Source organism: Solenopsis invicta, chromosome 1 (assembly GCF_016802725.1).
Source record: "Solenopsis invicta isolate M01_SB chromosome 1, UNIL_Sinv_3.0, whole genome shotgun sequence".
Taxonomy (NCBI): Eukaryota; Metazoa; Arthropoda; class Insecta; order Hymenoptera; family Formicidae; genus Solenopsis; species Solenopsis invicta.
The window spans coordinates 29,263,926-29,288,700 of NC_052664.1; the positions used below are offsets into that span (position 1 = coordinate 29,263,926).

Consider the following 24,775-nt stretch of genomic DNA (forward strand, 5'->3'; position numbering starts at 1 on the left):
AATTATATTTAATATATATTAAATTTTATATATATATATATATATATATAAATGAAATAGATATAAAATAGTTTGATTATAAATTTTGTTTTCGACATTTTAGAGATTTTGTGTTTGAAAAAATTTAATTTTTTGTTGATAATAGAATATTAAAAATATCGAGATGTTTGTTGCAAAAAAAATCTTTAACATTAGAAATGCCGAACGGTCATTATTGACTGATACTATTTTTTAGATTAATATCGTATTTTTTATGCAAAAAATAGAATTTTGAAACTTCTCAACTTTTTCATCTATTATCTCTTTTATTCTAATGAAAAATATTTAGTTTTTCCTTGATTTATTTACTTTCAATAATTTATTTTACTTGAACTTTAGTGAACAAATGTTAATATCTTGTTAATCAAATAATCTTAAATCAAAAAACGCCAATTATAAAGCGATTAAATGAAAAATTGGCAACTACAGCAATTGCAAAAGAAACCCGATAAGTGACGTGTAATAGGAAATTTGTTCGAATCTTTTGGAAACCCGTGTTATTTTTACATTGAGCATTTCTCGCGTTTCCTATCTTTTATCGGACGACAAACTATCTCATTGTCATACATGACATCATTTTATCGTGCATTTTATATTCGAACGCGTGATCATATACGCTATCGTCGAATTCCATTCTTAAAGGAAATTCCTCAAATCAGATGAGAAAATCGCGCGCTTTGATAACCAGTTTCGCTTTAGCTTCTCGTCCTTTTTTGCGCCAAAAAGAGAATGTGGCGATGGGAAAAAAGAGGGTGGGCGCGAGAAAAAGAGAAAGAGTCGACGTGAACAGAAGAAGACAACGGAGAGAGGTCAGGGATGGCTTCTCTAATTACGACGCTGTCGTTAGGACACCGAGTGCTTAATGGCACTCTAGGATAAAGTGGGCTTGAAACGCGAAGCCATTTGCTGGCGATGCTGCCCGATTTTAAAGGTAATTAAACCTAGCCTGGGAAAAACAGATGGGTTGAGAACCAACCGATAATTCCTCGTTATCATACCGCTACTCTGGACGCCTGAGACTCGTTGAAGAACGATTGGTAGAAAAAAGTAGATGAGACATTTATCGACGGCACTTGTTCTTTTAATATTCAGTGTTCGAACGTTGATTATCGAATCCGTTCAGTTCGTCAGTTATGTCTATCGTATTTACATTTATACTACAATTTTCTGAAAAAACCTTAATGTCTAAATCTATTTCATAAAATTGATCAGAAATTATGCAACGAAAGATCAGTAATAATGTGTCAAAGTATCATAATATAATAATATCCTGAAAGTAATATAATAGTATCGTTTAAAGCGTTGTCAAATTAATAAAAACTTTGTAAATTAGTAATTTAGTCCCGTACAAGTATTTCTGAAAGGTTATCCGTTATCGTCAGTGTAAAAACATTTTGTAAGTCTCGGTTACACTCCTGATCCTTCGTCCTCGGTGCCGCATCTCATTTGCAAAATAACAAGGCAAATGGGTGTCGCAGAAGAAGCGATGCAAACCAAATGAAGAAAAAAAGGACAAGAAGCCGAATACGATTAAAGCGAGGTACAGGTTAGTTAACAATAAGATTCGTTTGCAAAACGACTACAAAAGTTGCATGCGTCAAAGAACATTACACGAGTTTTGCATCAGAAAGGAGTTGCATTATTCTGCGGCACGCTGATACATCGTAAATTAAATCACTGACTCTTAATTAAGCGTGATTTTCAGACTTTAAAGATACGGAAGTTCGTAACCAGAGTGCACACAACCGATCTAATTTTATTTTAACTTATTGAAACAAATTAAATTATTACAATATACTTGTACAACATACGGTTCGGGAGATTAAATTTATTAATTGATGATGATAAATTAATTTTGATATGAATATTGTAAACTAAAATTTATTGATACGTCATGCGACACGCACTGCAAAAATATTGATATATCTCTCATATATCGTCTATCATTTTTTTAACGATAAAAAAAGGATTTGCATCTAATCGTATTTAAATCTAATTGAATATCAAAATCTTGTGGCCTATGAATTGAGTTTGATAATACGAAATAATTGAATCGATAGCGATTGTTATAATGATTATTGTTTCTCTCTGATTGTCTCTCTTTCTTCCCATAATTATAAAATAATTATTCCTGTTTAATGAGCGATGATATCATTTATATATTAATGCTGCCAATATGTAACTGATACAACTGCGTAAATTATACAACTTGAAAAAAAATATAAGCTTTTTATTTTTGTGCATGTATTTAAATTGTTATTGCTGTTAATATTGATAATAAATATTTCTTTCACACTTATGACATATGGATTTTATAATTCTGTGCCATATTTTTAAATGTGACAGAGGTATAAATAAAATGTCAAAATTTACAATAAGCAAAATTAAAGTGATTTCGTTTGTTATTCCGTCTTCAAGATATCTATAGAAATATTCTGAAGCATTTTCCCCAAACTTCTGTTTCTATCTCCAGTCGACTATTAGACGACAATTATGTAAATTGACATGATGGTAACAATACATTTCCGCAATAGCTATTTAAATGCATCCCGTCGAATTTTCCTTTATTATGCGGATTCCCTTTATTATGCGGTCTTCGACTTACGCTATTTTAATGAACTCCAAACGATCACGAGGGCAATCGGAGGTTCAAACAGATAATATGGGAAAGAGCGAAATCGATAGACGATTACTTGGCTGGAAGTACCTTATTCAGGCATGTTTTGTGGGCAGTAGCACTTTTTTCTGATTAGATTGATCGAGAAGGTGCGGTCTCGTTCCAGGGTGTGGTTCTTTGCTTTTAACCTCCACCTCTATCTCGACATATCCAACCATTTATATTTTTTTACCTTTTTTCTTTAGTGTTTTTGCGCAGTTTTTTAAAATTTTCCATATATTATTCTTTTGTAACTACCAAAAAAAACCGATTTTGCTAAAATATCTAAAAATTAAGTTAGATACAGATTTTTAAAAATAATTTTGTTGAATCATCATAATAATTGCGAAAAACGATCAAGTACGGCGAGCAATGTTGCAAAAAGTTTTGACATTCTAGCAATCAATTTGAGTGCCCTACATTATTTTGATGGTCTACCAAAATTATTTTTAAATCTGTGTATAGCTAAATTTTTAGAACTGTTCTTTACCTGTATCTCTAACTTTTTTTTTTTATTCATATTCAATTCTCCGGTTAATTTCTTTTTATTTTTATTTTAAGCAATAATATCGCAAAAGCTCACAATTAATTACATTTTTCAAATGTTATTATATTAAATATTTTAAGTATCGAATATAACATGTATACATATACACAAAAGAAATGGTTTTGTTAAAGTGTTTAAAAATTTGACGAAATACACATTTTAATCTTTCATGGTCACATGGAGTCAATTTAATTCCAAAAAACTTTGGGGCTTTATATCTCAAGCTCAATTTTTTAATAAAAATAAAAAAACAAAGGATTAGAAAAATAATGATTTTTTGAGTAAAACTTATCTTTCAAAAATGTTTACTTTTGTGATTTTTTAAATATGTTGCAATTAAAATCTTTATAAAACCGCTATTATAGATTCTACAATATTTAAGTATACGCAGTAACTTTTGTTACTTCAGAGAACGAAAACTGCGAATATAGCAACCGGTTAAATGCATCGAGGTCATTTTGATCCCGGTGTGACCATTACAAAATTTCCGGAGGTGTGACCACGAAGGGTTAAACATAATTTTATTGCACTATCAAAATAATTAGGATACTCAGACATAATGAGTAAGGCTGCAAAAAGTTTTGACACTCTAGTAGCTTGAGCACTCTACATAATTATTTTGATAGTCTAATTATTCATTCTTTTCTTGTACACACTTTAAATTAAAACTTTTTCAAATTAAATTCTACTTGAAATTACTTTGAGAATATTGTGTTTTCTATGCTTTCTTATGCAAAATAAAACATAAAATTTATTACCGTTGTTGCCGACGAGAATTGCAATCTTTTCAAAGATCTGCATCTTATTTCTTGTGATATCTAGGACAGTGAAAATACGGAGAAGTTCTCGTGCGAAGCTTTTGCGGCTTCTATAGCAAAATGAAAATTTTCTAGAAAAAGTCGAAGTTTTGTTGCGGCAATGTTGTATAATGTGTTTTAGCACATATCGATATAACTCGCAACCAAGTTTCAACTTTACGCGCAAAATAAAAAAAGGAAAGTCAAAAATTTTGCGCAGCTCACATGGAATACCCCGGAAAGAAGTTTCGAAATGTAAGAACATTTCTTCAATTTCCGGACTACATTCTCTCATTAAAGTTTCCAGGAAGTTTCCATGAGATACAACAGCGTTTAATGTTGGTTCCGCCTTGGTGCTATTAAACTTTTCGCGAGTGGATTTCGTCGAATAAAAATGGTTTTATTTTATTGCAGTGCTGACCATAAACAACTATAGCATTCAAATAAAAATAATAAGTATTATTAGTATATTTGGGTTCTATTTGCATTTGTTTTTTTCTCTTACACAAATTATAAATTTATTTTCTATTATCGTTAATTCGTGTATCTTTCATCATTACTTTATTATAACGAAAACAATATTAAAACAATGAGAAATTTTAATAGTTAATATTTTAAATTAACGTTTACCTAATTACGACCGACCGCTGCCAACTCTCAGTTAGCAAAAACGGTGGGAGTATGCGTTTCACCGAGGTGGATCGGACTATAAATTAATCTTCGCAACTACAATATACATGTATCCTTATTAACTTTTAGCTGCAGACTTATTAACCAAGCTTGGTTTAAAGTATATAATTATTACGTACTTGTATGTACACATATACCTACGTACGTAAGATACATCGCGCGCGCGTTGAACGATTTGAACTTTCATTTTTTCACCGCGCACCGATTGAAGCGCCCGCAGTTCTTCCGCCAACTTCAGATCGTTGAAAAACGCGAGGCGTGTCGCGAGTCGCGTATGCATGTATGTACACCCAAGGACTTTGATTCTGTCCATGGGGAAATTTTCCAAACTGAGAAGTCGTTATCTTTCTACATACTTAGAGTTTATGATTAACGCAACGACCAATAAGCTCTACTCGTTTCATTAATCATGAACTGCGAGTATGTAGAAAATGGTGACTTCTCAGTTTAGAAAATTTCCCCATGGACAGAATCAAATTCCATGGGGTACATACATGCTCGCGTAACAGCAAATCGCGATCAATCTTTTGTTAGTAAACATACGTTTCGCGGATTTTGCGCGATCGAAAAGTGTACTATTATTGTGCTTAATCCTGTATCATTCTCCTTTGCCTCTCTGTATTTCCGAACGAATCATCGCGTCTCGCGTCGCGTCATACAGTTAACCTTGCTTTCCATGCGCGCGTTGCCGCGCGTTTAACCAGCGCAAAACAGAATCTCAATCTCTGGTCTGTTTACACGGGCGCGTTTGAACAAAACACGCGTTTGAGTGGAGTAATCAACAAAGACGCGCGTTTGCGCTAAATAGCGCATGCATGAGGGTCGACCGGCATTCCTCGATTCGACATTCCTAACCCTAGCGTGTCGCGCGCGGTAAATCGGAGTACAGATATTGTCCTCCATCGAAATTTTCGACCATGGTCAACGAAACGCCACGAAAACGCGACAAGAGCAAGGCAATCCTGAATTGATACGTGTAATCGGGAAATATCGGTCCGCGCAATTAGTCCGGTACTCGTTGCGTTTCGGTAATTAGCGTACGCGCGCGCGCTTGTTCGTGAAATCACGTTTTCGCGCGCGTGTGCGTGCGTGCGTGCGTGCGTGCGTGCATGTGTGTGCGCGCGCGCGCGCGCGCGTGTGTGTGTGTGTATGAGTGCCATGGGGAAGCAGCTCAAGCAGCCGCGTAGAATTTCGCGAGGAGGAGCCGACCTGGCTGATGTCGGACGATCGTGGGGCGGCGGGGAGTGAGTAACCTATTTACTTGTTATTATAATATGTATATTTAATTAATTTATGAAAAACACACGCGTAAACTCATTTCTTGTATGCACAATCGTGTGTACAATTGTTTTTTCAAACGTATGTTGTTTTAATTAGAAGAGCAAAGTTTTAGTTTTCGTGAAATAAGTCGATTTTAAGAATCTCCATCAGAATTCAAGTAAAATTAAACACGTAACTGTAATTGTGCAATAATTTAATTTATATTGTACATTCAAAGAAAGGAAAAAAAAAACGTTTAAAATCGAATTTTCGATATTTAGGATATTGAAATGAAAGGCTTATTTATCTACGAATGACAGTGAATTATCGCGATCAATTGAATTTCGTTTTCTCATCCTATTTTTACGTAAAACACGAACGCAAAGTCCCGGGGGAGGCGATCGACCGAGCGCGTGGACGTCACCATAAGAATCTCGAGAATTCGAATAAACTCACTGGTAATCCCAATAATACGACCCGCTTCGCTGCGGAATATCGATTCTCTCCTTGAATCCGCGGGTATATGCGGGTAAATAATATCTGGCGTCTGGCCTTGATGGAAATAAAATGAAGTGCCCTTACCTTCGATCGTCCCTCCACCCTCTTCTCCTGATTCAGCTGGATCCAGGCGTCCCATCGATGTCTGTAGACACTCAGGGTATTCCACTCATTCAGCTTCACCGTTTCCGTGCTCCTCACTGTGCCCACACCGCTGCCGCAATCGAACCTTATCGCAGAAAGGTACAAAGATAATGTTAATCAATTGGGAATGTTAGACACGTCGCGGAATATCGGCCGTTGTCGGTACGGAATCCATAATAATGTTCTTTAATATATAAAACCGGAACTACCCATAATCTAGGGTAACTCCGAATTTACCCCAGATTTACACCGCAGAAGTCGGAAAAAAAAATAGAAAGAGTAATGATAATTTACACGCGACCACTTTATTACGTGCTTTTATTAATATTATATTATGATTTCAGTTTTATCTATTAACGAAATCTTACAATTAGTCAATTAAAAATTATAGAATTGCAATTTATTATAAGTATAATAACAAATAACTCTTGATATCGTAAAGGATAATAAACTTTCATTAATATTGAGAAAAATATGACCAACATTTAACAACATTAGCGGTTTGGTATATTACTGTTGGCATTGTTTGCCTCAATCAATATGGAAATCATCATCAATGGCAATAATCTATTCGCAATTATTGCGAAAGTAATCCACTAATATGTAAGCGCGTACAATAATACCTTCTGCTTAGTTAATAGAACAATAAATTCATACGGCTAAGCATTTAGCTTTCAATTAATGAATTGTGGAAACAAACTCGGGAAACAATAGACAACCACGGATATCAATGAATAAATTACGTGACACGTTTGATGAATATGTCTATGGATTTGCGGTATTTGATCTATGATTTCAGTCCCTTTATCCTGCAATCTCAATGCAAAATAAAATACAAGTTATTGTAGAAATCCACCTTCGAGAATGTACGGTTCCTTTTTTGATAAAACGATAATTATAACCTATTATATTCTTATTTATTAAATTTTTTATATTTATCAATATTTACAATAATTATTAAAAATAAAATTAGTTTATTTATTATGTATTCTATACGTATTTAAATATGTATAGTATAAACATAAACATCTCGTTTCAATCTTTATCTGAGAGACACAAACATTGTGAAGAAATTTAATTGAAAATTTATATTTCAAAATTGACAGTATTCTATACATTTGTCACAGATCTATATTTTTTTTATTTTGTTTTTCATTAATAATTATCTAAACAATAAATATAATTTAATGCATTATAATCTATTTAATGATAAATAATTTTTAACAAAGTAAAATTATTAACCAGGGATTTGAAAATGAAGTACAGTAATGTTACTGATCAAGAATTTATGTTTTATCATTTCTTCCTACTTAAAAAAATATTGAATATAAATTCATGTACGTAATGATCTCAAAAAAATTATAGAATAGGTGATTGTTTACGCAAAAAAACTAGATGATTATTCTCTTATTAAAGTATCATATTTTTATAATGTTTTAAATCATAATTTTTCCGAAGAAACACTTGTGCAATTTCTGTATAAAATATTCAAGAAATTAATATAATTATGTTACTTATATATTACTTATCTTAATACGTAAAATATATATTTATATCACTTTATTTTAGTCACCTGTTCTAAGATAATAAAATCTCTACGAAATGTTATATACGTTAGATTTATACTTAATCCATAGTTATTTTACCATTACTTTCTCCTTCTCGTTTCATTGTCAAATTCGTTTATTACATTCACAACATTTGAAAATACGATTAATTACAACTACACATACTAATCACCAGAATAAGATTATTTCACTGCACTTTACGCGCTACTCCCGATGTTAATCTCACCCGACGCGCACTTTATTATTGTACGTACATCGCATTGGAAGAAGAACGCGAAAAAAGTACGAAGCTTTATAATCCTCTCGACACCCGCAAATCTCGCAAATAAACATAATAAATATAATCTCAAACGGCGGAGTTTATGAAATCATGAACGTTTATATATATATATATATATATATATATATATATATATATATATATACAACGAATGTTAAAATGCAAGTTTGATTACAATACTTATTCGTTAAACACTATAATGTTATCACGTTAAACACTATAATATCAATTTGATTTAAAGTAGATTCGCTTTGTATATGCGATGATCTGTTTATGACCAAGAAATTCGAGAATAATATTAGTTTTTCTTTCGGAAAGCGATGGCAAACCACCGAGAATATCTTTAACAAAACACCACAGAACACGCGTGAGCATACGTCAAATACAAACTATGATCTTCAGTCATGAAACATCGACTTGAGAGAGAGAGAGAGAGAGAGAGAGAGAGAGAGGGGGGATCGATTAGTTTTTTAATACTGTAATTAATAAAATCTAATTTTATATATATATATACAGTAACTAATTGAGACATAATTATGCGAAAATATACAATCAAACTTTAGTCAATCATGAGAGTTAATTAACCGCACAGATTGTTAATTGTTCGTAAAAAAATAATTGTGTTTCAACAGATAATGTAACGACGCAATTTACTGGCTCGAATCTCGTCACGTGAATGACAAAACGACGAGGATTTGTGTAGTAACGAGATACCCAACAAAAAACATCGAGGCCGCGCCGTTAGTCAGCCTTCATCGAGATATTTTACATATCATGAAATAAACTTTAAACATTTTGTTTCTTTTAATTTTAAATTAATTGTCAATATATATTCGATAAAATCGCGGCTTTCCGTTATTTGAATAACTCGACCCGCCGTTTCATTATTTCACGTTATCAATATCGAAATATTAGGCAAATTGCATTTAAACCAAAAGTTCAAAGCGCGATATAATACATATTCGAATCCAAGCGTCGTTGAAGAGATAATTATCACCTGCATATATCATGAAACAATAGTTTGTAATCCCAATTCTCTATCGTTCCGATTTCTGCTCCAAATGATCGATGTAATTAATTCATAAGTATAGTCGTAATAAAGCTCTTACTTTAATACTGTCACTTGTGGAGGGTAATATACATTCTGCGTTTATATATGTACATATCTTTTGTGATTTATGAAAACCTTCCGCCATTGAAGAGAATTTGTTCGTTTTGCTTATTTGCGAAATTTGCGGCTGCAAGTCGATAAATCGCATAAAATATCAAGTTGGATAAGTAATTATTGCTGTTTGTGAGTCCTTATTAGAGCATGTTAATAATTGCATATTGTAATAAACGATTATGAGATACGATAATATTTAGTATCTCCTCTCATATTGTCGCAACTGTTTTTCGAAGGTTTAATGCGACGATAAATAGAACGGCTATCACCATTATCTGCCGGATCAACTTTATTGCGCAAATATATAGTATCGTGCACGGCATCTTGTTTCGCACAGTATACAGCACATAAAAAGCAAACATTAGGCTCACGAAATATTCAACGTCTTAAAATAAATATACAAAGAATATTCTAGCCATTTTAAATTCATTCCAAACTATGCAATTGTACAATTTGTTTTATAAACTTTGTGTTTCTTAAGATTATAGATAATTGATTTCATGACAATTTAAAAAATAGATATTATATTAATTATTTCAATATAAAAAATTCTTAAATTTACTTTTTAAAGAATGTAATTTATCTTAATTTTGATAAAAAATATTTATGTATATGTATTATTATTAATTTTAGTTTTTATATTAGAGAGAAAATATTGTATGTTTTTAATAAATTAAAAAATATCAGAAAAAATTTGTACAATTTTTTTTTCGATATTTTTCTTGACTTATTAAAGTTATGCAATTACATTGCTTTTGGAATGTAAAAAATTAAAAAAATAATAAGTAATAAATTTATTTCCATAAATACTTTTCTCATCTAAAGAAATATTATTTCTCAAATGAACATTACATTTAGTTTCACTAACAGCAAATATTGCTATATTGCTGACATAATCATATCTAAAAAGTTTTTCAACAAAAACGTTTATAAATACGAATAATGTATCTTAATGTTTGAGTGCTCTCCTGTTATGTATGTCGCAATATCAAGAAAAGTATCATCGTAATATTAGAAGTGTCATGTGGTGATATAACACTTCGCGATGTACTTGTAGGCAAAACTTTTACGTAGTGCGTTGTAAAATAAATCCTACGGCATCGTTTTCACGGGGAAAAAGTTTTCTATCGATGCTCGACTGGGTGGCGCAAAACGCCGTAAAAGAGGTGGAACGGGATCAGACTTATATTGCAAAAGGTAAACTTTTAGTTTTTGCACGGCGCTCATAAATCGTACGTGGGCTCCATTAAGTCACGGCTTATTAAGCTGTAAACGAAAAATTAGTCCCGGCACGGAATGCTTAATTAATGACCACGTCAAACTCACGACAAAGTCTCCGAAATTATGACGCCGAAGTGTCCTATAAAGTGTCTCGTATAACTTTATATTCAATACAGCTTGCTCCTCCTTGCGGAGTAAAAAAAATCGATGAACCTCATTCTTGATACTGTTTAAGAAGTTTACGTTCTCGTAGAATCTTCATCGACTTTCATCACTTTGACGACATTTACGATCTCTTGATTTCTAACTAAATATTCCGATGTTATTTGTCGTCTGTGAACTTAATCCTATTAAGAGTTTGCTACAAGTGTTTCTTTTATAAAATTGTTTGCTAATATTTCTAGTTATAAATTTTATACGGGATATTCTTTGATTTCATCGGTTTAATTAAACAATTTTGCACTGTAAATGTACTGTGTTGAATATCTATTTGCATAGATAAAAAAACTAAATTATTCAGTTTTTACTTGACTTTCATACAATTACACTGCTCTCAAAACGTAAAAAATTAGAAAAATTAGAAAAGTAATAATAAATTAATTTCCATAAATATTTTTCCAATCAAAACAAATGTTACTTTTTACATAAATAATTTTACATCTATCACTATTACATATTGCTATCAACATTTTATAATATACAAATTATCATTATTAGCGTTTAACTGATAGTTCAAGTAATGTAAAATATAAAATTCAAATACCTGAATTCGATAAAACCATGATGCAGTATCAAGGCCATGAAGTCTCCCTGAAGATCGTCTCGTTCTCCTGCCAAAAGAAGCACTCCGTCCCATGCTTCTGGCCGAAATTCCAATTCTAATTGGACGTGTTTGTAAGCGGCTCTTAAGGCGGGAAAAGCTAACCAGCCCGATCCAGTGAAACGTGGCGATCTCACTTCAGCCTCTGAAATACAATATTACATAAAGTTTTTTCACAGATTCAATGGAATTTTTATCAATAGATTTCAATCTGTCAATAATCATTGATTTGTTTTTGAACTATGCTATTAACGACATACCTATATTAACTAATATTGAATTAAAAAATTTGCAAAAAATTCATTATTCTTGTATTGTCATGCAAAATTGATGTATTAATACGTATGTACGTGAAAATGATATGCTATGTTACGCACTACTTGTAAATCCTCGCACGAAAGAGTTTTTCTTTTTAACAGAATTTTATTATATATATATTTTGAACTTATAGAACAATTTTAGATACATTATATTTAGAAAGAATTTTATGTTATTACATTATTGTTGGCAATGTTCTTAGTAATTGTGCTCACGTACCAATACCAGCATGTTGATAAAAAAATGTTATAATGGAATTTTTGTATAACGTTTATTGTAAAGAGAAGCAGTATCTCAATAAATACATTTTTTAAAAAGTATCACGAAGGAATCTTGAAGGATACGTATCTGTTGCAATTTGCAGCCAGGATACGTGCGAATGGTTAACATGCTGGTATCGTCGGCCACTTTCGAGGGATACATCGACTGGAAGGGAAAAGAGCGGAAAATCGGGAATTCCGGCCGCACGCGAGGCTTATGGAACGTCCCTTTACCCCCACGATCTACAACCTCGTATCAATCACGTGAGTGTACCGCAGGGTGTACCCGTAAAAAGACCCCGAGCACGTGGAACACGTGAACGTAAAGGTGACGATAAATCAGGCCGGACCAGAAGAATAGAAAAAGTTGCGCCCGTGGGGCCTGGAAATGGAATTCCAGTTCTTGATAGCGCCGGGAATCCTCGACGCTATCGTGTAACAAAGCGTCGTTCGGCTGGCACAATCGTACGCGCAATTACAACGGGTGATATCGGAAAGACGGGGAGAATTTATCGTATACTGACACGTTGTGTTAGCGCGAGAAAATATTTTCGGTCGATTTTTCTTTATTGCGCGCCGTGAGTTCGATTTTCATCCAAATATCGAACTTAGACGCACGATACGTTGCAGCGATATTGGTTTTATCATACAAAAAAAAACCAATCAGCACGTTAAAATTTATATAATTATTTCCTTTTTAAGATAATAATACATTAAAAATTTCGATGGTTATTGTTGCGAGCGCGGTGTCCCAAATTATAATTTAATTTTAATTAACTTCATATAAATAATAGTTTAGTAATTGTTATAATTTAGTAATCATCAACAAAACACAAGCTGAATATTAATGTAAGGTAGCAGAGTCATGTAAAATATTGATTGGAGAACTTATAACATATAGCCCATACGTTATAAAATATAGGAAAACGCAATCGAAATACTAATATTCTATAAATTTCTCTATCCGCAGTTGAATAACTAAGTTATACTCAGACCATATATTCTCTCTTTGCAGTAGAACAAGTACATCGCGGGCAGACCATAGATTCAACTCTCACAGTAGAATAAGTAAATTATAGTCGGACCGTATATTTCTTCCTCTACCAGTAGAACAAGTACATTATATTTGAACCAATGCAATTCTCTTTTCGATTACACACTCATGTGTTTTCAATAAGCTTAGAATTAACTGCATTGCAGCCGTAGGACTGCATGTAACTGTATTCTCCTGATATTTCATTTTTAAATTAAATAAATAACGATTTATCCGAAAAAATTAGTAAAGAGAAAGAAAGCTACTGTACTTTGTCACGCCAGTAGTCGTAATAAAAATGGTAACACTTTTCTAAAACTTATTTTAGAAAGCTGATACAAAATACTGCCTACACATCAGATTTCAGAATTAAACTTTAATTTTAATTTTATACATGTATCAACGGACGCGAAGGCGTCTTGCGCCAAGTACATTTTTATATAGATATGTTTTACTAGCTGAAAAGTTGTCGGTTTCAAAAATTGCAAGTTTTTTATTCTCCTCTCTCCTGAACTGAACGACAAAAAATTTTGACCGCTTCTATCTGAATGTTCGCTCTGAAACTAGCTGCAAAGAAGAAAAAAATTTGGTTCATAAAGGCTTTTGCAACGGAAATGGCCCTAATTTGCTGCAGTTTAAGTAATTAACTTTTAAACGAATAAGTGGATTCAAACTTTTGCACAAATATTTATTAGAGTTTTATTAATATATGTAAAAATTTGGTTTGATTCGCAAATTCTTCATCAAATTTGCAAGTACCATCAAACGTGATTTTACATTGGAATCATTGAAACAAAAATTAAAAAGCTTTAAATTAATAAAAGAATTGTGCTCAAATTTTACACAAATATTTGAACGTAATAATAGAACAATCAGTAAAATTTTTAAATTTTTGATAGTGCTTTGAAATATGACACATACATCTTTAATAGAAAATAAGTGATATCTATAATGACACGATCATTATCAAATGAATTAAATAACGTTGATTTTTAAATTGCAGCACAAATACACTGATATCTTGCACTATCAATATTATCCCATCTTTCATAAATCTTTTTTTTGCGTTTAAAGTGCATAACGAGTAAACAAGTTGCTTCATTGCCGGAAGATACAAGGGGAAAAGGAGGAAGCGCTCATTGATTAAGATCGATTTCGAAGTTATCGTCTGATGTTCGCATCGCGCTCGACTTAACGCGAGAAACGAACTTTTGGAACGAGAGAAACAACGTTTCCGCCGTTCGCGGTCTAGCGAGGCGTGTAAACTATCGAACCGATCGAAGCGGCGGTGGCCGTTCGAAAAGAACAGCGATGGTAACTCGTTTTCCGTGGCGACTTGATTGATCGTTTCGTCATTCAAAGCGGGCCTTTATGTAAATTAAGCGGATCAAAAGATTCCCGCAGTTTCTACCCGAGCTTTGAGGGCTGGACATAACTAGCATTGGTCTCTCCGACGTACTATTCTACGTGAATGTTAATGAACGTCATTTTACCGTTTAAAACTGCTGCTAATTATTAAGTGTCAGTTGTTAAATATTAAATCTCAATAGAAATTTACACAATTAAAATTATGTAAAAATATTTCGTGAAAATTTTACAGTAGAATCTTTATTATAGGAAGAGAGGAGTGGCGTAAAAGAAATAATAGAAAACGAAGATTACAGTCATTAGCATAATTCCAAAATACATTTTTAAACGTCGTGTGAATTATTTTTTGAGCCATTATATAAACCAAATACTGCTCTTTTTCAAATGTCGTACTTTCATTTTTTTTTCATTATATTCATCTTCCTCTCTGAGAATTTTAAAATTTCACTTACCGACATTACTTATGCTGACTGATAAAGCGGCATTTCATCGTCTGACTATTCGCTAAAGCATAATAACCGAGGGATAATTTATGTTGAAAAAATGCAAAATCTTAGCATTTCACGTTTAACACTAAAAACTAATCTTTTATCGGGGAATTTTCCAACATATTTTGCCGTATAAATAATAGCGCATGAGTAAATGTATTTACATTATTTACAACATAAAACAATATATAATACATGAAATATGAATATGTATTTTTGTTGTCATAATAATTTATGCTGATTTGAATAAAAGGCCATAGCTATGGTCTACGACGTAGACTCTACGTAAAGTTGTAACATTACGCCCCTCTACCGTGTCGCCACTTAAGACCGACCAACCGCACGTGCGTACGTTCGGCAAAACTATAGCACGACCACGTGATACCACGCGCGACTGACACGCCACGCGCCGCGTTCGGCAAGCGTTCCCACTCCGGCCGGCCCGATCGCGCTGATTGGAGCGTCCAGCCGCGCGGAATCATATACATATAAGACGGCGGTGGGCGACCGAACGAGAGATCTCCCAGACCATCCGATCTCACCGGATCTTGTCCAGCGCCGAGCCACTCGGCGCCTCCTAGCTCGGGCATCCTTGAGCTCCTCGTAGAGTACCCGTAGTCCAGCTACCATCTCAATACGATGGGGGTACTCGTCGTTCCCGAGACCGGGTATGCTCGGCCAATCCGGTGGCCATTCTCGCCGACGAGCTTATCCGTTCCGTTCCGCCGGACGACGGGCATTCTCGCCGTCCGGCCAATCCGATCTGCCGGACGACGGGCATTCTCGTGCGTCCGGCCATCCGATCCGCTCAGCCGTGCGGTGGCTATTCTCGCCGCACGGCTTATCCGTTCCGTTCCGCCGGACGACGGCCTTTCTCGCCGTCCGGCCAATCCGATCCGCCGGACGACGGGCATTCTCGTGCGTCCGGCCATCCGATCCGCTCAGCCGTGCGGTGGCCATTCTCGCCGCACGGCTTATCCGTTCCGTTCCGCCGGACGACGGGCATTCTCGCCGTCCGGCCAATCCGATCCGCCGGACGACGGGCATTCTCGTGCGTCCGGCCATCCGATCCGCTCAGCCGTGCGGTGGCCATTCTCGCCGTACAGCTTATCCGTTCCGTTCCGCCGGACGACGGGCATTCTCGCCGTCCGGCCAATCCGATCTGCCGGACGACGGGCATTCTCGTGCGTCCGGCCATCCGATCCGCTCAGCCGTGCGGTGGCTACTCTCGCCGCACGGCTTATCCGTTCCGTTCCGCCGGACGACGGCCTTTCTCGCCGTCCGGCCAATCCGATCCGCCGAACGACGAGCATTCTCGTGCGTCTGGCCATCCGATGCGCTCAACCGTGCGGTGGCCATTCTCGCCGCACGGCTTATCCGTTTCGTTCCGCCGGACGACGGGCATCCTCGCCGCACGGCCTATCCGTTCCGTTCCGCCGGACGACGCCCATTCTCGCCGTCTGGCCAATCCGATCCACCGAACGACGGGCATTCTCGTGCGTCCGGCCATCCGATCCGCTCAGCCGTGCGGTGGCTACTCTCGCCGCACGGCTTATCCGTTCCGTTCCGCCGGACGACGGCCTTTCTCGCCGTCCGGCCAATCCGATCCACCGAACGACGGGCATTCTCGTGCGTCCGGCCATCCGATCCGCTCAGCCGTGCGGTGGCCATTCTCGCCGCACGGCTTATCCGTTCCGTTCCGCCGGACGACGGGCATTCTCGCCGTCCGGCCAATCCGATCCGCCGGACGACGGGCATTCTCGTGCGTCCGGCCATCCGATCCGCTCAGCCGTGCGGTGGCCATTCTCGCCGCACAGCTTATCCGTTCCGTTCCGCCGGACGACGGGCATTCTCGCCGTCCGGCCAATCCGATCTGCCGGACGACGGGCATTCTCGTGCGTCCGGCCATCCGATCCGCTCAGCCGTGCGGTGGCCATTCTCGCCGCACGGCTTATCCGTTCCGTTCCGCCGGACGACGGCCTTTCTCGCCGTCCGGCCAATCCGATCCGCCGGACGACGGGCATTCTCGTGCGTCTGGCCATCCGATCCGCTCAGCCGTGCGGTGGCCATTCTCGCCGCACGGCTTATCCGTTCCGTTCCGCCGGACGACGGCCTTTCTTGCCGTCCAGCCAATCCGATCCGCCGGACGACGGGCATTCTCGTGCGTCCGGCCATCCGATCCGCTCAGCCGTGCGGTGGCCATTCTCGCCGTTCAGCTTATCCGTTCCGTTCCGCCGGACGACGGGCATTCTCGCCGTCCGGCCAATTCGATCTGCCGGACGACGGGCATTCTCGTGCGTCCGGCCATCCGATCCGCTCAGCCGTGCGGTGGCTACTCTCGCCGCACGGCTTATCCGTTCCGTTCCGCCGGACGGCGGTCTTTCTCGCCGTCCGACCAATCCGATCCGCCGAACGACGAGCATTCTCGTGCGTCTGGCCATCCGATGCGCTCAACCGTGCGGTGGCCATTCTCGCCGCACGGCTTATCCGTTCCGTTCCGCCGGACGACGGCCTTTCTCGCCGTCCGGCCAATCCGATCCGCCGGACGACGGGCATTCTCGTGCGTCTGGCCATCCGATCCGCTCAGCCGTGCGGTGGCCATTCTCGCCGCACGGCTTATCCGTTCCGTTCCGCCGGACGACGGGCATTCTCGCCGTCCGGCCAATCCGATCCGCCGGACGACGGGCATTCTCGTGCGTCCGGCCATCCGATCCGCTCAGCCGTGCGGTGGCTATTCTCGCCGCACGGCTTATCCGTTCCGTTCCGCCGGACGACGGCCTTTCTCGCCGTCCGGCCAATCCGATCCACCGAACGACGGGCATTCTCGTGCGTCCGGCCATCCGATCCGCTCAGCCGTGCGGTGGCCATTCTCGCCACACGGCTTATCCGTTCCGTTCCGCCGGACGACGGGCATTCTCGCCATCCGGCCAATCCGATCCGCCGGACGACGGGCATTCTCGTGCGTCCGGCCATCCGATCCGCTCAGCCGTGCGGTGGCCATTCTCGCCGTACAGCTTATCCGTTCCGTTCCGCCGGACGACGGCCTTTCTCGCCGTCCGGCCAATCCGATCCGCCGGACGACGGGCATTCTCGTGCGTCTGGCCATCCGATCCGCTCAGCCGTGCGGTGGCCATTCTCGCCGCACGGCTTATCCGTTCCGTTCCGCCGGACGACGGCCTTTCTTGCCGTCCAGCCAATCCGATCCGCCGGACGACGGGCATTCTCGTGCGTCCGGCCATCCGATCCGCTCAGCCGTGCGGTGGCCATTCTCGCCGTACAGCTTATCCGTTCCGTTCCGCCGGACGACGGGCATTCTCGCCGTCCGGCCAATCCGATCTGCCGGACGACGGGCATTCTCGTGCGTCCGGCCTTCCGATCCGCTCAGCCGTGCGGTGGCTACTCTCGCCGCACGGCTTATCCGTTCCGTTCCGCCGGACGACGGTCTTTCTCGCCGTCCGGCCAATCCGATCCGCCGAACGACGAGCATTCTCGTGCGTCTGGCCATCCGATGCGCTCAACCGTGCGGTGGCTATCTCGCCGCACGGCCTATCCGTTCCGTTCCGCCGGACGACGCCCATTCTCGCCGTCCGGCCAATCCGATCCACCAAACGACGGGCATTCTCGTGCGTCCGGCCATCCGATCCGCTCAGCCGTGCGGTGGCCATTCTCGCCGTACAGCTTATCCGTTCCGTTCCGCCGGACGACGGGCATTCTCCCCGTCCGGCCAATCCAATCTGCCGGACGACGGGCATTCTCGTGCGTCCGGCCATCCGATCCGCTTAGCCATGCGGTGGCTATTCTCGCCGCACGGCTTATCCGTTCCGTTCCGCCGGACGACGGCCTTTCTCGCCGTCCGGCCAATCCGATCCGCCGGACGACGGGCATTCTCGTGCGTCTGGCCATCCGATCCGCTCAGCCGTGCGGTGGCCATTCTCGCCGCACGGCTTATCCGTTCCGTTCCGCCGGACGACGGGCATTCTCCCCGTCCGGCCAATCCGATCTGCCGGACGACGGGCATTTTCGTGCGTCCGGCCGTCCGATCCGCTCAGCCGTGCGGTGGCCATTCTCGCCGCACGGCTTATCCGTTCCGTTCCGCCGCACGACAGGCATTCTCGTGCGTCCGGCCAATCCGATCCGTCCGTTCCATGTGTCTCCCGGCATTCTCGGGGACCGATCCCGCCGACACCGCTCCCGTGTCCGGCACTTCGTACCACACGGAGTGTTCACCCCTCGAGATGAGGCCACTCAGGCCGACACCGTCGTCGACCCTCACGCAACGCGGAACTGTCCGCCGCGCCGCGAGCCGTCGATACCACGACCGCAACCGGTCGACTGCACGAGCCAATCACGGCCCGTTTCACGGCACTCGGAGTTCGCCGCAGTGCGGCAACTCTGAGCATTAATTCCGCACGCCCAGCGCGTAATCCGAATCCGTCTGTTCGTTGTCCGAGTGATACTGTCTAACCGAACAACTCCGATTATTCATTACGAGCGCATAACGCGTAAGACGAAATCCGTTTAGCTTCTTTAGTTTGTTCGAAGTCATTCTGTTGTATAAATATTCGGTTGCGTAGAGACTTATATTTTGTCCGTCCCGACCAATCACCGTTCACTTAGCCTGCGCGAGACCGTCCGTTTGGTTTCCTGAGTTACCCGAGTCCGTTCTTTGGTTAAACCGCCTAAACAGCCGACCGTTGCCTAACCGAGCACTCCGGTGGATTATGATTATTGTTATTATTTAAACCACAGTCGACAAAGTTATTTTATACGTTTATACTTTTGTATCTAAACCACGACGTTATTATTTTTGTACGCAACTCACGCTTCAAGAATACATTTAAGCTGTTTCGTTATCACAACCATACTACGGCGTTATTATTTACACGAACCCGGACATCCGGCGAGCACATCCGAGCAACCGATCCCGAACGCAATCCCGAAACCGCACCGAAAAGTACCAGCGTTACAAAGTTATATAAAATATAAATTCTTATTTATTGCGTTTTTGCGTATAAAAAAAAAATTATCTAAAACCAATCTTGAGATAATTTAAATAAATCTCGAAAGTCAATTTGATATTTGTTGTCACATTTAATTGGGAATTCATATTAAATTTATGTCAAAATCAGTCTTTTATTTCTCATGGTTCACTGATTTATTCGTAGAAAAAGATTATATGTTAATAATGTAATATAATGTACTCGTTAATAATGTAATATATAACTAATGTATATAAATATAAACAGTATATTTAGAATGCGCTTATAAAGGTGTTGGCGCGCTTTTCATCATTCCATCTTTTTCATTAGACGTAAAACAAGGAATGACAAAGAAGCGCACTAACATCTTTATAAATGTATTTTAAATGCGAGCTATATTGTGTATAAGTTAATAATTTTAAAATTTTTTAATATTTTTGTTTAATATTATAACTTAAAGAAAAAACAATTTCTTATAGAAAAAAAGTCTGATTCAAAGTCCAAGAATGCATTAAACCTAAACATAATAAAACATTTTTTATTATTTCAATATTCTGTGTTCTAAAAAATCATGTCTGATAATTTTCTAGCAGAATAATTTAGTAAGGGAATAAGACGTACAATTGACTCATTGCAAATTTTGTTAAAGATATGTCAGCAATAATAAATTTAATGTTTATTCGAGAAGTAAAGTTTATTTTTATTTTGCTCGGAAAAATATTTATTGGAAAAGTATTTATGGAAATTGTTACTTGCTATTATTCTCCCTTTCTCTCTTATTTTTTATTCTAGATATAGTAGAGTGATTTTAATCTTTCGCAGATCAATTTATTTTTCATTGCTTAATCAAATCAACGTCAAACAAATCTGAAAAAATTCTGGCACATTTAGAAATATGATTGCAGAATTATATGACCTAAATTTTTTTACGTTTTATATTTTTTTGTACATGTTCGAATTTGAGACAGAATCGGCAAAATTATTAGGAAAATTATTTGAGTCTTGAACGGTCCTAATTAGTCTGCAGAGATGTACAGTAAAAAAAAAAAAAATACTACATGTCGCGACATTTTTGCAGAAATTTAATTTAATTTTCTCGATTTACTAAACTCAAACAAGTTCATTTCTTTTTACAAAAATCTGAAAGTAATAATCATTTATATAATTTAATAAATTAATTTATATAAATTTATATAAATAATTGATTATTAAAAATAAAATAAATTTTACTTTTCACATAATATTTAATACAATAATTCTTTTATTACGGTATTCTACGTAGTATTTAATAATTCTTTTGGCATATTTATCCAACTACTCAAATTGTTATTAAAAGAATGAATTAAATAACTTTACATGTAACAGTTAAAATTTGTTGTTAATTAATAATATACATTTACATACATATCAATCAAATTGAAACGAATCATCTCGTCAATTAATATTCAAGTTGTAATATTTCTATTCCACAACGCGCTCTCTCAATCGAACCAATTTAATGGTTACCTTAATTGTAGCAACGTTAATGAACAAAATAAAGCAATATTGTTTTCAAAACGATTTTTTTCAAAATTTGTCGCTCTACCGAATTCAACCATAGAAACTGAAAACGTTTTTTTATTAAAAAGAATTAGGTTGACCTTAAGATCTCCGCTACACCTTGACCTACAAAGAAACTGCCGTGTTATATTTCCCTCTCAAAATATAACTTTAACATGACATAACGACTTTTTTTTCTGTTTTCCACTTTAAATAATGTAGATGTTTGAGATGAACCGAGTTATGAGACACCTCGTACATTTATAATACGTTAAATATTTCATAACTGACTGTGTACCCTGGTGTTTGTTTATGGTGTACACTCTACCGCTGCGTACTCAAGGCTACCTCCCGTCGTGTTATCATTTTCGCGACGTAACTCGAGCCAGCAGGTAACGGCACGTGCTACTCCGTGTCGTCATATTAATCATTGAATTGCGCGGCATGTACTAGATATTAAATGGAATCGTGCAGTCATAGTTATTACAGCGAGCAATTATTAGCTCATGTTAGTAAGGATTTATCGACGCATCAAAGCGACAATTGCTTATTGAAGCAGATATTTTGCGTGATTTAGTAATTCGAAGAAAGAATGAGTTTTCGAACAAAGATTTTCATGAATTATAAACACAATACGTAAACGTTAAATTTGTACTACGTGGGGGATAGTGTTACAATGTGTACGAGTTTTGTTACCTCTATTTATGAATCAAATATATCGCGTTTATTTGGATTAAGAATCGGAATAATGCGAAATAGGGATTATATAAATTTAAATTATTTTACGATATCTACATACAAATAATCATTATTTCTTCGACGCTGGTTGAATTCGAGTATATATATATAGAGATATTGTATCACGTTTTAAATTTGCGATTTAAATAACTTGGCAAGTTATTTGCTGAATTAAGTTATTCGAGTAAAAAAAATAATATATTGATTATATATTGATAATTAACAAAGATGGAAAAAATGGAATTTAAAGTTTATCTCGTAACAAACGTTACAAGGACACGAGGCTATCTGGCATGTGGCCTTGGTGTTTGTTTTGTGTACATCTCTCTACAGCATGTACTCAAGGCCACTTTCCATCGTGTTAGCATTCACACGACAAGAGACAACGGAGCAAATCGCTACGTGTGTCATCGTACTATTTGTCAACACACAATTATTTTTTACAATTAACAAACGTTAACTAAATACCGTTAAACAAATACAATTAAAATCTAGATTTTATTAATCTTGCGCATTATAATATCAATATTATTTTCAAATTTTTTGATTATAAGTAGAACACGATGTGAAACAGATCGATTTCAGGTTGACAGCGTTTAATGTATTTAATTAATAATTATCGTATTTAAGCCAGTATTTGGACATTCATCTGCAATTGAATATTCGTACGGAATATAAATCTGAATTTATTTATATAATTTGTGATTTCTTAAAACTGTCTTTAGAATTTGAGATTTATTTGTGATATTTGCATCAAGAGAAATTCAGTTTTCATATTATTATTCTGTCACGATCGCGATACAATATAGTAAGGTACGCTTCGCGTGCAACATTGTGAGTGCCGTTCAAAGTACTGTGCGGTTATTTTATTTTGGAGATTAGATCACGCGATCGCAATTAGCTGTGTTTACGCAAATATTGTATTGTGTATGCAAAGAGCAAATTTGAAAGAAAAGAAGTAATGGCGAAAGGAGAAAAAATTTGAGAGATACATCGAACGATGGTGCGGCAAACATGTGTAAATTATTATTTATTTTATTAATGGATATTAATCTGCATGAGAGTTATGTCAAATACTCGTATATTATTATTCTATATGCACAATACATATATATATATATATACATATATATATATATAATTAAGAGTTTTAGACTATGTAAATGTAACATATAGTATCTCATACAGATTTATTATTTTGAAATGAATAAATTAGAAAAGATAATTACGAATATTTAATTTTGGACTTGATATAACTATACTGAAAAAAAGTCTAGTTGTAACTACCAAATGTATAGTGAAATAATATCAATTAAATATTTTGTCAATATAACCAAAAATAATTTTGTGTTTTTAAATGTTTAGTAAGTATTATCAAATCTGGTGTAAGTTACTGAATATTTAGAAAAGTAAAATTATTTTTTGTTATATTAGCCAAATATTTAATTGATACTATTTCGCTATACATTTGGTAGTTATTACCAGTCTTTTTTTTCAGTGTATAAGAAATTCTCAAGTACAATTTCTAGTTTTTCCACAGTCAAATAAATGCACGCTTGGCTCAGCTTGATCTCTGATCAAAGTGTGAGCCATTCTTGTTCCAAAATATATAAGAATTAATATTAAATATTTCATTTGGTCTGATATGATCCTTTGATGCAAGATTTATGTAACGATCGTAAATGCATACATGTAATGTGCAGAAATCTATCGATTATATGACGTGCACTTGTGTAATGGCTACCTCGCTTACAGCAATTATTACATGTCGATGACGTAAGGTCCGAACATTTCGTATCCGCGAATGTTTCATAATTAGTTCCGTGTGATTCTGACAATTAACAGACTCGATGGCTGTGACACAGACATCCCGTAATAATCGTGTGACAGATCAATGGTACGTTACAAACATGTACCAGCCATGCCAGCCATTTTCTCCGGGACATTACCGACCAAAATACGGATCGTATCATCGTTAATGTCCATGTCCCATCCCCATACTCGCGCTGTTATCAATATGAGACAAAGAGAAATGTCGTGTATCGTAGCTTTCGTGATTATACAGGAAATTATGACGCGCTACAATTATAACACGCGCGATGCACACACAATGTCGATATTGTAATAGATGTCGGTAATAATCGCGGTGCATGCAGTTGTAAATAAAATCAATCGTTAATTGTTGCAATAACAGATTGTAACATTTTTATATTTTTCGATGTATATGAAATAATAACATTTCGATACGTTGTATTTTACGCGCGCGCGAACGATGTATAGATTTCTGTATATTTATAATGGCACATGTTTTGTATATTAATATTTGTTGTTACAGATTTAAATAATAACGTTTAACATTGAAAAACT

The 24,775-nt window shown here is 37.7% G+C and overlaps 2 protein-coding genes across 2 annotated transcripts in view; one reads left to right on the top strand and one right to left on the bottom strand.

The window, feature by feature from the left end:
- The window catches only part of LOC105203657, a 168,300-nt gene that overhangs the window by 35,878 nt on the left and 107,647 nt on the right, over window positions 1-24,775 (top strand). The gene's annotated exons all lie outside the window — the stretch shown is intronic.
- LOC105203659 (pikachurin) overlaps window positions 1-24,775 on the bottom strand; it is a 118,654-nt gene that overhangs the window by 28,069 nt on the left and 65,810 nt on the right. Inside the window, exons 6-7 of the mRNA XM_026134187.2 lie at window positions 11,629-11,830; window positions 6,572-6,716 (exon numbers count right to left, since the gene is read on the bottom strand). Coding sequence (XP_025989972.1) covers window positions 6,572-6,716; window positions 11,629-11,830 — 347 coding nt within the window. The remainder of the gene's footprint in view (window positions 1-6,571; window positions 6,717-11,628; window positions 11,831-24,775) is intronic.